Source organism: Electrona antarctica, assembly GCF_951216825.1.
Source record: "Electrona antarctica genome assembly, chromosome: 10".
NCBI lineage: Eukaryota > Metazoa > Chordata > Actinopteri > Myctophiformes > Myctophidae > Electrona > Electrona antarctica.
Genome location: NC_136791.1, coordinates 36,000,513 through 36,015,316, shown reverse-complemented (window position 1 = coordinate 36,015,316; position 14,804 = coordinate 36,000,513). Strand labels below are relative to the sequence as shown.

The 14,804-nt window shown below is 39.8% G+C and overlaps 2 protein-coding genes across 2 annotated transcripts in view; both read right to left on the bottom strand.

The window, feature by feature from the left end:
• The window catches only part of kcnh1a (potassium voltage-gated channel, subfamily H (eag-related), member 1a), a gene marked incomplete at its 5' end in the record, with an annotated part of 56,117 nt that extends 46,040 nt beyond the window's left edge, over positions 1–10,077 (bottom strand). The window contains 2 exons of the mRNA XM_079511735.1: positions 1,385–1,508; positions 10,005–10,077. Coding sequence (XP_079367861.1) covers positions 1,385–1,508; positions 10,005–10,077 — 197 coding nt within the window. The remainder of the gene's footprint in view (positions 1–1,384; positions 1,509–10,004) is intronic.
• A 2,014-nt stretch (positions 10,078–12,091) lies between these two features.
• Positions 12,092–12,394, bottom strand: mrpl57 (mitochondrial ribosomal protein L57; the record flags this gene model as incomplete). Its single annotated transcript, XM_079511916.1, has 1 exon — positions 12,092–12,394. The coding sequence occupies one exon, from the start codon at positions 12,392–12,394 to the stop codon at positions 12,092–12,094; it is 303 nt and encodes a 100-aa protein (XP_079368042.1).
• Between the last annotated feature and the right edge of the window lie 2,410 nt (positions 12,395–14,804).

The following is a 14,804-nucleotide window of genomic DNA, read 5'->3' as shown; positions in this document are numbered from 1 at the left end:
ACATTGTCGGTGTCACTGGCTCAGACTGCTTACACTAAGTTAAGGACACCATTTTTGAGTGGTGCTAGCCACTCCTATACGCAGCTATGTGTGTCCCTATACGTGTCCCTGTGTCTGAGCACGAACAGCTGAAACACCTCGCTAATACCTAGATGGTATTAGTGTTGAGCAGCGTCTCACACACACACACACACACACACACACACACACACACACACACACACACACACACACACACACACACACACACACACACACACACACACACACAGGCCAGGGAGGAGGGCTTGTACATTACAGTACAGTACTACAGCACGAGTACAGTACAGCACTCACTTCAGACTGGTCTGATTTTTTTTCCTGGTTGACAAAGGTGCCCAGGTGAGCGTACTCCCCGGCCCACATCACTTCTTTTGATGTCGGGGTGGGAAAATGCAACTGTTGCGCACCAACAATAGCTGGAAAATGACCTGCGACAACGAACCGAGCAGCTCACCCGATGCTTGTCGCAATAGGCCTATCTCACAGACTTCCCCACCCCTTAATACGCCCCCTTTCCACGTTAGTGGTGATAGCGTGACGTCACTCCATAGACACTACATGTTAACAGAGGTAATTTAAGAAGTCTACAACTTTTGTTTTCTCAAGGTAAGGTTTGTTCTATCTGTTCGAACTGATTTACCATCTTGTTTGCTTCATACTAATATTGGTCTGTCACATTTTTACATTAGAAAATGTACTTAGATTCTCCAGAGAAAAAAACGTGTAAATGCTAATGTTAAATGACACCACTATTTACCGGAAGTGGGCGTGGAAAGCGGGCTGTGAGATAGGCTTATTCAAATAAACATGAAACAAACACAAAGCACCAGTCAGCTTGTACAGTAGGGTTCAAGTGGTTAATGGCTGTGAGCTGACAACTCAATTAGTGTTGCACAGCACACATTTCGTGTGCACAGCAGTGTTTCACAGCACACATTTCTCACATATATCCTACTCTGTTGCACCAGGTGACTCTCGAGGCCCTTACCCCGGCTTACCAACAAACCACACCTCAATTCCAAGTTGTTACCCCTGCAATATTAAAGTCATAGTTCGGATAGTTTAATAGTTCCACGCCAAAACAAATGGTGTAGGGTCCTCGCGTCAAGGATATTTTGGAACGCAACAACATGTTGTCAGAAGTGGTATGTATTAAGTTGAATAAAATAAATAAATAAATACATTGCCGGTACATTGCCCTTATACATTGCCGGTGCCTGCGTCATGTTGGTGTGAGTATTGGCGGGGCAAACTCATGACTAAAAGTACAGTATAGAGAAGTTTAGTTGAAAACGTTACACAGTATGACTCTATATTTATGCTGAAATATCTCCTCGCCTACCTGCATGTGCTGCTTTTCTGCATGACTTCAGCCCTGTGGTACCCCGACAACTTGCAGAAACCATCATTGCTGTAGACAATGGGCCAGTCCACTATCTGTGCATTTCCAAGGACAAAGTTGGTGTCTGTTTAAAATTAAATGGGAAAGAAAAGGCTGAATACTTGAAGGTGTTACACAAAAACTGTCAACAATAACATAACATTTGACAAAACATTAAGCTACTGTATTGCATCAACATGGAAAGACCAATGCCAAATGCATTTGATCTCAAACAAAACAAATAATCTGGGCTAAATGCAATGGAATAACAGTTATTCAAGAAATGACTACACTTACAGTAATATGCTGTAATATGTAATATTTAGAAATAATCTTAATTATTAATTAATCTTAATCTCATTGAACATTACCATGAACCTTGTGAGCACAAAAAGTATGATAATGTATGATTGAGGAGAAGTTCTGAATGCCACATATTGTAGCACATGTTGACTGAAATTGAATTCTAATTACATTTAGCTGAATAATGAATTTGAAAGATGACAGGATGGTACAACTCATAAACAAATGGGGGGAAAAGACATTCAACATGAATACACCTTGCATGAACGGCCGTCCCTATACTCCAGAACACACAAATAACTCTAATAAACACCAAACACAGGCTAATTCAGCATTTTGCATAGAACTTATTATACACCACACGGACTATATCAATTAAGTCATGAGACATCACCCAAGTGCCTCAGATGGAAAGGGGGACACGTAATCATGTTTGGGTAATGCAAAAAATCGAATCCTCTAAAACAGGGGTTCTCAACCCGTGGGTCGCGACCCCTCGGGGGGTCGCCAAATTATTTTAGGGGGTCCCCAAATTATTAAAAAAACCTACAAGCTCGTAGCGCGCCACTCGGTGGCACGCTATGAGCTTGTAGATCTGCTATTTTTCAATAGCTAAATTATAACATAATGCTTAAAACACCAAAAGGGGTTCCCGCCCAAAATGGGTTAAGGTTATTGTAGCAGTCAATTTATATTGGGGGTCGGGAGGGGGCGGGGCGGGGGTCCCGAGACGTTGCCAAAGCATTTTCGGGGGTCCCCGGCCAAAAACGTTGAGAACCCCTGCTCTAAAATCTTGAAAGAAATTGACTCCTGATCCTCGCACAGCTATCTTGGGTGATGTCAAACCCAGGACACATTTTGATGGTCCTGAAAAGAAACTATTTTATTAGCCATGCCGGCAGCAAAAAAGGTGTATTCTACAGTATGTCATTGGAAATCAACACCCTCTCCCCTGCCGGCTTCCCACCAACGAACATGGCCAATAAGTGTCTGTTGGAGCACCCAACCAGCCGGGGGCACCTACAGTATGAGAAACCAAACCCTAGTCATCACTATGGTGGGCTGGTACTTTAACCCTTGCATCACCCGGACACTGTGTGAAATCCCTTTTTAAGGTCTCTGACATTGAAAGTTACTAATTAGTTGTATACTGGTTTGTCTAATTATTCAGACGTGACATAGCATCCCATGTTACCAGTTTTAAATTGAACATGAATGTATGCTCTTTCATAGATTTTCAGCATTTTTACAGATACATTGATTCTCGTCTTAACATTTTATTTGTATAGCCTATTTAAAAGGATATGAAGATATAAGTCAACATGTATAGCAACTGAAATAATGTAAAATATTATGGTATACAATATGATATATCATATACCGCTATTTACTCTTAAAAACGTAAATGTTCCTTATTGTTACTAAGCTCATTCTAGTGTCATAGATTAATGTTTTCTTGGACCTAAGAATGGTTCACCTCAAATATGATCAAACATCCTGCAGTGCAAACTGGTGGTTTTATTGAGATGATTGACCCATTTTGATTGATGCACTTTCACTGCTTCTACTAATGTGTGTAAGGTTTTAGAGCTACGGCCACACAGATTGTTCAGCTGTCCATTTACATTTCAGATGGATATTTCCACTTCTGAAACAGACAAACTATGGATGTGAAAATAAAATGTCAATATATTTGTAAAAAATAAAATGAATAATAACTTTTGCACTTTGAAGATACGTTATTGATGCAAAGATTCAATGCATTCTGACCACCTCACAGGGAAAGAAACAAAGGTGGAAGAAAGTGAAAATAAATTGAAAACAATGTAATTGCCATAAGACACACATTTCCAAGACGGGTATGGGCACGCACGCACGCACGCACGCACGCACGCACGCACGCACGCACGCACGCACGCACGCACGCATCTCTATGATCACATCACAACAAAACACATTGACCTGACAATTAAGCACATCAGACTATTGACAGAGAATGATAGTTCCATGCCAACGTGTTATTTTACAATGGTCATGTGCATGTTATTGTCGGTAAACATGGATAAGTTATTTTGGCAGTAGCCCTATATGAATGTTCATTTAGTATTGTGTGGCAACACACAATTATGGTCTAACATATCAAACAAATGTGTGCCTTGTAAATTAACAGCATTTGGTATAGAACATTGTGTGATACACTACAAAGAAAGGAATATTAGAGAGGGGAAACATAGGCAACACTACAAACTATATGTATTATAATACCTGTCTGTCTATGTGACAGTGTCCAAACTGAAACATTTAAAAAGAAAAAAAATAGGTTAATAAATAACAGAGAAAAACATCATTGTTCGCTTATTAAAGCAGTGTTTCCCAACCTTAAAGGATGTGAAGTGACCACCAAGATGGTGATATTATAATACTACTAAAATGTGTTACAATGCTGCTATGACATGAACTGGTGCAAGTGTGTTTTTTCAAGAGTGTTCTGGCCAAGACAGGAAGCAGAACCATTTTGGTTTCAGACGTAAAACAAACATAATCATAAAATATCAAGAAAGATCCTCAGCATTAGTCATCAACATCAAAAAGGCAATATGAATCAAAACAACTACAGCCAGATGTCCACACCTCCAAGTCATTTAGGATTACTATACATGCATCCAGTGAGACCAGCTCCTGAAGATGCAGGTCATTTTGCATCTGATTCCAAGCACAGTGATCAGCATACTTAAATGCACTGTGCTTTACCCAATGCAGTACAAGCTTTAGGGACAGATAGTAGAACTAAATCATGGGAGAGAAGACAAAAACTTCCCATACTTGTTTAACATATTATGTAGATATCCATAGGCAAGATAGAAGAAGACCAAAATAGCCGACATGGCAGATCATCAAACCTGAGCATATGGCAATTAGGGCTATTCTTTTGTAATACATCTCAGGGCTCAATGGTAGACAGTAGGCGGCAGCAACAATTTGCCTCAACAAGGACTTCAGTTGTTTTGCATCAGTTGCTGAATGTGAGGCTTAAATGAGGGAATTATCAATTACAATTCCTACTTATAATAGTGGGCAGATACAGATTCAAGGGATATTTCACTTTTAAATAACTGTAGAAAAGAATACCAGCACTCACGTAGTATCCTGGAAGGATTTAAGCTTTATTATGTTTCCCCCCAGCAGCAAACAACAGTGTGGACGTTTCGGCCCGAGAGCCTGAAGATTCACGCTGGGGAAGGCTCTCCAGCCGAAACGTCCACACTGTTGTTTGCTGCTGGGGGGAAGCTTAAATCCTTCCAGGATACTATGTGAGTACTCGTATTCTTTTCTACAGTCTGTATCTTCCAGAACCGTGCACCCGTGACATTATGACATGGAAATACTCTACCGAGTGCTTGCTTTTGCTTTCTACTTTTAAATATTAACCATTTAAAAAAATATATATAAAATATATATATTTTAAAAAAAATGAAAAAGTAAAGGAAAAATCACTCCCCTCACCCTTTAGATTAGAATAACATTCTAATGTGTGAGGGAGGATTTTTCCATTAATGTTTTCATTCTTTTTTTTTCTTTTTTTAATCTAAAAAAGTCCCCAGCTGACCAGGGGGAGGCAGTATAATGACCATAATTACTGCATTTTTGTGTGAGGGTACCTACCCTAGGGCATGGGTTCTCAACCCGTGGGTCGCGACCCCTCGGGGGGTCGCCAAATTATTTTAGGGGGTCCCCAAATTATTTTAAAAAAAAAGATTTTTTTTAAAATTTTTATTTTCACGATTTTTCAAAAATAGCAGACCTACAAGCTATGAGCTTGTAGATCTGCTATTTTTCAATATCTAAATTATAACAATGCTTAAAACACCAAAAGGGGTTCCCGCCCAAAATGGTTTAAGGTTATTGTAGCAGTAAATTTATATTGGGGGTCGGGAGGGGGCGGGGCGGGGGTCCCGAGACGTTGCCAAAGCATTTTCGGGGGTCCCCGGCCAAAAACGTTGAGAACCCCTGCCCTAGGGGACACGGGGAGAACATGCAAACTCCACACAGAAAGGCCCTTTCGCCAACCCCAACTCTGGGTATGGGCGCTGATGAAGCGGAGGAGAGAACACGCCCCCAGCACCCCCCAGCAGGAATCGAACATGGGACCTTGTTGCTGTGAGGCGACACCGCCCCTCTTTTATTTTTGATATATTTTTTAATGTTTACTTTATTTGAAAGTGAAATATCCCTTTAAAGGAGCATTCAGTGATTGGGATTTGGAAACCCCCCCGGTCCACCCCGGTAACAAGATGTGCACATGCACGCACTACAGTAGTGGGGGGACACGCGACAGGCCAACAGCACGCACACCAAGGCCCGCCCCCGCTCGATCATGATTGGCGGAAGGCCACCCAGCCAAAAACGAAACCTAAGGTTTTTTTTACCCCAGGGGTTAACTGGGGACAGGGAGGAACTACTTATATGGTCAGCACACTCTATAGTAGGGAGGATTATCACAACAAAAAAAAGTGATATTTGAATTAAGTGAAATCACTGAATATACCTTTAAATGCAGACTCAATCGTAGAGCCCTGAAGAATGCATTGATGGAAGATTTGATTTTGTTTGGTCACAATTCAAAACAGTGTTAAAAGCAAGTTGTACCTGACAAGAGCCTGGTTTGGAGTATACACAATATTATCAGCATACCATTTGTGTTGGATTTTGTTTTTATTGAGACTGATTACATAATGAACAGAAGTGGTCCCAGGACCAATCCCTGGGGCACTATTACTGTATTGTGGAGAAGCAATCTAACTTTATTTATATTGTGTGTATGTTTATATTTGGTCCTTAAACGCAATCACTGCCATGCATTCATGTTCAAAAGGTGTGGAAAAACACTGTGAGACTTGAAACTGGGTAGGCATTGGTCATTTAGCCTTTCAGTCAAATTACTGTACTATTAGGATGCTGGGATTTTGTGTCTACTCTGGAGTCTGGACTCTGGAAAATCTATAATTTCAAGTGCTACATATTAAAGGCAAATTTGATCTTGAAGAGAGATGTTAATGGCACTGTACTGCCATCCAATCTTGATTCAATGATTCTATGGTCTGTAACATTTTAATGACTGATTTTTCTTTTAACCCATTTACAGAATATTGGTGCCGTTTATACGTGGCCAACTATTTCCAGTGTATTTACAGGAATAGTCTTGATCAGTCCCTGCACTGACAGAGCGCATGATGGCATGGGTGTGCTTCACATTTTGTCAGACATTTACCTGCCATTGTTTTCTAGTGCAACTTAAAATGAGTGAGCTAGTTTGCGTGTTCACTGTTCAGTCTGTCTAGCTCAAGCACACTTTGACAGGACAAGTAGTTGATACTTGGATACACATTGGCTGTTGATGGTATAAGATTTCTGAGACAATTTTGGTTAAAAACTCGAGCTAACATGAGAGTTTGTAAAGCAAGAGACCTTATTTACACATCAGAAACAAGAACTAGTCTATGCTCATGTCCCTACGGGGCTGTGTAAGAGGATGGCTTTTCTTTACATCACAGCAATAGAGAACCTCAGGGGAAATAACCAAATTGACATGTAATTTAAGTTATTCATTTTATCTTAGGAAAGCTAAATAATGACTTGCAAATTATAGAACACATTTATCTAAAAGCTATAGATAAGAGAGACATGGATGTAATCATGTAACAATCTATTCCATCATGAATGGAGCTCTTCCAGGCAGATCTACATTAACATTACTAATTTGAGGGTGAAATAAATGAGTATACATTTACTAATAATCTAGACTTTTTTACATTATATTATATTATTATATTATATTTTGTTCCACACTGAACTGCCCAAGGTCATTGCAATAACAATATACATTTGATTTTCAGAATTGAAATGGTTTACAAATCATAGATCCAAACACCCAGAGGTGTAGATATAGGGGAAACTTCAGAGAGAATTTCACCCAAAGCTTGGTTTCTCTGACCAACTCAGGGGGACAACGAGAATGAAATAAAACTAAATGATGTATTTCCCACCCACCCAATATGAAAGTAATGTAATATAAATCTACACAGGGACAACTCATTTGTACTATATTACTTTTCAGCTCCAACTGCATCATTAGTAACATATCAATATTACATTGTCTTATACTGGACGCAAGGACAATGAAAATGACCCACCAGGTTCTTAACTGGGTGCCATTTTTTTGGGAACAAGTTGTGTCATAATAATTGAGATACAACAGGGACACTCTTACTCCATCACTCACACCACTCTCCTGTCTTTCCTTTCCTGCTGTTAAACAGAAATGTAAACAGCAGGAAAGGAAAGACTGTAGACAGGAAATTGGTGTGAGTGAGTGATGGAGTTAGAGTGCTCCTGTTGTATCTCTATCAAGATTATGATGACACAACTTGTTCCCAAAAACATTCTCTACCATATGTAATAATATGGAAATGACATAAAATAATATTACTAACATTAGTCTTTAAAACTTCATAATTACAAACTCAAAATCAAGCTCTTGTCATTTCAATTTGGTTTTAAAATGATTTTTTAGATAAAAACACTTTATGATATTCTCGACCATAAATGTGAATATGCAAAAATTTCAAGTATTCTCAATTATTAGAGAAATTGGAAGCTACTGTGTGAGTGAAAATGGGAATGACATGGGAGGTTTCAAATGTCCAAAACATAGTACATACACACTCTAAAACTGCATAGTCTGAGGATGATGCACATAGAACAGATGTTAAGTTCGGCCTTATCAAACAACATTGGACATTGTACCTCAACTTTGCCAAAAATACAAATACAGCTCTTACAATGTGTAATGTGTTCTTTTCTTTCTCCCCCCTTTAAATGGAGAAGAGGTGTTGTGTTTTTGGATAACTAAAGGGTGAAATTGTGTGAGGCCAATCATTAAGAGGAGATATTACAGGTAGAGGGGCAAAAATGCTGAATATACAACAATATATTCTAACATTGTTCTATTGTGAGTTTGTGACTCATAGTTCTCCCCATTCATTTATGAAAATACATTATCTCATAACATATTCAGTGATCTGCAGATTATGCAAAACACAATATTGAGTATTATAATATTAAGTCAGAACCTTTTGGTTTGTTTTATTGAGATGATAAATAACTAATTGTTTGGTAGCCTAATGTAATATTTTGTCAACATATTGTGACCGTATTATGTTAAAATAGGCTACACTTAATATAATAATAATTTAGTTATAATACCACATAACGACAATGTAGTAGGCTGTGTAGAATTATGGCTTCACTTATGAGTTTGTGTGCCAGGCTTTAGGCCTATACATAATGTTGTATTTCATAAAACATTTTTATGATACTTAACAATTGCTTGCATGTTTATATAAATGTACAAAATTGACAAACTGAATAAAAATATTTATATTTTGTCTGCAGTAAGCCTATACCTGCAGGTCTTAAATAGTTCATCGTTCATTGTAGTCAGGTTCTACAATTTAGGCTTTTGTCTGAATTCAAACAAAAGCGAGAATTATGAAGATAGTCTACTGTATCTAGTTTAGAGAGACCAAGAGAGCATTATGCATGGAAATAATCTCTTACAACAGATCAGTTGTATCTGAGCTTGCATTATAGGGGTTCAATTCCCACCAAGGCATCAGTAGACAGATATTGTAAATGCAGCATATGCACTTTGCAGGATGAGAGAACACACACACACACACACACACACACACACACACACACACACACACACACACACACACACAGTACACACACACACTGCACTGATGTTTAGCCTAGACTTTTCCTTCATTCACCAGAAATCCCATGCTAGTCTACAATACGAATACCTATTGATATTCTGAATCCAATATTTGGGGTAGGCTTACGACTGAGGAGTAGGTAGAAAATACAGTATACGTAAACATAAACACAGAAAAATAACTTCACAGAGGGGCTGTTGGCCATCTGATCACAAGTGCCCAATACTTGCAACTCCGATGCTTAATTGTCTGTTTAAGCTAGATTCGTATATTATTAGAAATGTTTGATAATCGTTTCTAAAAATGGACTGGCTGCTGCTGTCTTTTTTTTTAAAGTTTAATGTAGGCTACATAACTCCATTGATTGATTGATTGAAATATGTATTAACAGTTTGCAGAATTACAGTACATTTCAAGCACAAACTCACGACCCAATTAAGCATTACACTTGTTTACAAGAGGGTCCACCTTGTTCAATTCATCAATCTAATCCTTACCGTTCGATCGCCTGACAATATTCTCCAAAAAAGTGTTCTGAGGGGCCACAAGTCCTCTGCGACCCCCTGCCATCCTGTCGCTTCACTCAGTGCTCCGTGGGTGCATGGAGCTGCAAGGAGGGAGATCTTCTATCCAGGGGCGTAGCGCTCCAGACGTCTCTCTTCATGGTCTCCCCTCTTTTGAGACGTGATGCGGGTAGTTGGGGAGGGTTGTGTGCTGGGATGGATGTGGTATACGGTGCAATAGCATCCCTGCGCATCTCGGGGAAGGAAAACAACGCGTGAGCGCACATCAGCATGGACGCGCATGGGAGTTTAAGAGGAAGGAGGGGCCGTGGGACCAGATTCTGACAGGTAATACAATATGCTTACGGGTCCATCTGCTGGACATGCGACAACACTACACTTTATTAACGCGTCCCAGCTAATGCACTGTGTGAAATGTGAATGCGACAAATTAAACACCCACCTAACCACCATTGGTCGACTCGGTGTCAATGGTCAACGACGCATTTTGGCCACATTAGCAGTGGACCATAAATGTAAAGCCCAGAGCTTCAACTCCCAAGACAGGCTAAAGATCACAACATCATGTTCTTTTTTATCCCATGGGAAAAACCGTTCAAGAGTCTAAAGAGAAAGAGAGCGAGGCTGGTCGGTCACTGACAGAAACCGTAATGCCCCAGCCCAGCTAACAAACGGGTGGGGTGGGGTGGGTGTGGTGACTGGGAGGGAGGGAGCCAGCCAGCCATCGTTCGATCACGACTCGCGTCCCACAGCAACGACGTAGCCTACAGTGCTGAAGAAAGATGGGGCTGAAGCCTGAATTGCGGAATGCATGCTTTGAGATGGCGAGGAAACTATATCCATCCTGCCACTCTCCTCTGGACTGCGAGTCTGCCACATATGGAGAATTTCTCGCATTTGATCAGAATCAGAAGAATATCTTTATTATTGTCATTGTATAAAGACAACGAAATTGATTGGCAATCAAGTTCAAGTGCATTAAATAGTATTTAGACTCTGTATGGCGTCTCACTCTCTCTCTTGTTCCAATTTGTGGGAACGAGTCATTTAATAATTTCCAGTATTTCAAAAAAGTATATGAATGTAGGCTATAACGAATTAGGCATATTATAATACTATGATAAGCTATCATGAATATTATGTAGCTTATAAAAGTCCGGTAAATTGGTGGACTATACTGATTGAAGGTAGACTGTATCCTACATATTTGATTAACAACAAATAGTACCCTACATCATTTGTTCCATTTCCACCAATGTGTAGCTTATGCTGGTTGCTGTAATGGTAAAATTGTCAGGTCCAGGGGATACTTATGTAAGAAAATAACACCCCACTTTTTAAAGTGGGATCACTAAACCACACTATGCATTATCTACACGAATGTCTGTCTGTCTTACAATACCATTAGTATAATTATTTGGGTGCTTTTACAATATTTTGAACCCTTGAAAAGGCATCAACTCGTAAGCCTATCTATGCCTGCTATTCCATAACAGCGAGCATTTAATATAAAATGTATTAAATCTACAAATAATTCACTTTAAAGACAAGATATTAATAAAAACAAACATGTATAGCATACATTGCAATGTAAATGATGTATGGTCAGTTGGTCACTGCCAGATTGTTTCACATTGACACTATGAACACACAATGAACAAATGACACAGCTGACATGATTGCTTATGTTTTTATGATATGGCAATTTATTATGTATTTCAGCAATCCAGCTCCCAGGGGTCTAGCACATTTTAAACAGTCAAATATACTTGTTGCTTGGCTGATACAAACAAGCCAGTCCAAACTACTTTACATATTAATAAAAAAAGAACCTGTCTGCATGACTAGTGTCTCTTAGGGGACAGTGAAATGTTGGTCAAACAACTCCCCTTTTCTGTGTGACAGAATTAATATAGTCTGGATTTGGTTCATAAATCAGCAAGATACTTTTAAGAGACCCACCGCAGCATTAAATCGGCATACAAAACAGAGATTGCCTACATACATAAGTTACACAGTCACTCATGACACAGGATATAAAGTATGTCACAACTGAGCAGTTAACTTGACCATGTTTTGGTAGTGTTCAGATGACCCAGGTGGTCTGTGATGTACTTGTGTTCGGGAAAGTTCCTGCGGAAGGCATTGTCCCTGATGGTATTCCACCTTTGTGCTCTCCGCTCAGCAGCATGGCCAAACTCCTGCTCTCGAGTCATGTACGGCCTGCTGATCCAGTACTCGTTCTCAGCCTCGCGCTCCAACTGCGCCACCATGTTGCGTTTCATCTGCCATGTGACGGGTCGAAATCGACGGTACTTTCCAATCCACTGTTTCCCTGGGACACCTTTCCGCAATAATGCCATGGTCAGAAACATGATGATGGATGATGTCTGGAAAGACAGGTCACAGTAATGACATTTGAGTGATAACAATAATTTGCCACCAAATAGCAAATTATAGACAGTAAAATCATCAGTGTTAAAGGTTTCTGTATCGTTACAACTTGCGTACAGTTACAGTTCTGGTTTCCTCAGACATTGATCAATTTGGAACTCTTAGTGTACACAATGTGACCAAATTACACTTTAAGGGTACCTGTCTCCTGACCATGAGTGAGGATCAAGTGGTATAGCTTAATTTAAATGTCTTTGCTTATGCATGTGGACAACATTGAACCTTCATTGTCATGTTGTTGAGGTTATTCTGCAGATGTACGTATCGAGTCTCGACCTATAGAATAGCTGCCTGATATACATACATCCATACATGGGGAACACAAATTGCCAGGTGCTTTGTAGTTGGGTGGAGTATAATTACTCACACCTGACAATGTAGTGTGCCCCATACCTGCTTCACTGAATAAGTTTACATGTGTTTAGTCAGGCAGTACAACTATCTGCTGTGAAATGCCAGCCACTGCATAAAGAGAGCGTGTCTGTGTGAATCTATAGGACATTTTTTGATATTTGACCACATGTTTTCTGACATAACTTTGAAAATGGATTTGACATGACAAAGAGGAGCTGACCCCAGGTTTGGTGAGTGTGTACCTACAATATGATGTGCTGCAATAGAGGTTGTTTGGGAATCAGAGGGCCCCGGTGGAATCTCTTATGTACAGGTAACATTGGTAGTATTTTGTCAAATCAAATGTTATTTGAAAAATGGTCTTATGTTAAAAGTATATGCCTATACTTGATGTGAACATGCACGGTACATTATCAGACTTAATTTTATCCTTCAACTTCTTATACCCCAAAATTGTTTTGTGGCAATTGTTGAAATATTAGACCTTAAATTGTCGAATGTTTAAGCATGTTCTAAACATGTATACTTTACCTTAGTTAGGGGGTGCACTGCCCACTCTAACTTGGTGGCACCCACCTATCACCCCGGGCCCACCTGGTCGTAAGCAACTTACCGTAGATGCTATCACCCCCCCACCCCTTTTCCCCCCTCACTGTATGTTTCTTTTCCCTTTTTACCTCCTTTATGTTGAATTCCTGTTCTGTTCTTTGGCTATACTAGACCTGTACATGCCCATCAGCTACCGGCCTACTTGCAACTTGGGAACCTAATAATACCCCTTGTCAACTTGTCATAGCACCCGTTTTAACTATCTGTCTGTGTCCCTTTTGTGCCCATACTGTATATGGATGGAGATCTCTGTAGTATCAATACCCGTTGTCATAGCACCCATTTTAACTGTCTGTCTGTGTCCCACATGGATGGAGATCTCTGTATTTGTCTGTCTGCCTGCCTGTTGTCTGAAGTCTCAATTGGCTGAGGCAGAGGCTGGAAATTGCACAGGTGAGAGGCACAGGTGAGGGGATTTAGGCTGATTCGGCCCATTGGCAGAGCCTGACCAGAGCCTTTTGTGGTGGTTCTGGAGAATCGGGGGTGTGGAACGCGTGTGTCGAATGTGAAGTCGGTGGGGCAAACGGTTCTCCAGTTGCGTGCATTACAACCGTACACACACATACGCACGCAGACAGACAGACGTGGCGCATTTATAGTAGGATAGAAGTGTATATTTGTACGTCTCTAAATGTTTTGATAGTAAGAGAAATCTATGAAAATCTGGGAACTAAATCGTTACCAAGAAATTTCTTCACCAATGTGTTTCTAAAGGTGTCTAATAACATGTACTAAAAGTTTGAAATTCAACTCCCGTGGGAAATTGAGTTTATTAGCATAATATGTGACCATACCCATAACATCCTATATAAGGCAAAAAAGTCCAAATTTCATCATTCTTTAAGTAGCATGTGACATATGAAAATAGGGGGTTTTCATGATTCTGAATCCATTCCAAGCATTAGTTTTGCACAAAAAACACTCCTTGTGGGGAAAACGGCCTCACAAACGTGATGAGGTCAGCCCATTTGGTCAAGTGGATATGGCCCAATTTAGCCCAAGGAGTGTTTTTTGTGCAAAACTAATGCTTGGAATGGATTCAGAATCATGAAAACCCCCTAGTTTCATATGTCACATGCTACTTAAAGAATGATGAAATTTGGACTTTTTTGCCTTATATAGGATGTTATGGGTATGGTCACATATTATGCTAATAAACTCAATTTCCCACGGGAGTTGAATTTCAAACTTTTAGTACATGTTATTAGACACCTTTAGAAACACATTGGTGAAGAAATGTTTTGGTAACGATTTAGTTCCCAGATTGGTCAAATACCTGATAAAATGCCCTTACTATGATGAATTGAACAAGGTGGACCCTCTTGTAAACAAGTGTAATGCTTTATTGGGTCGTCC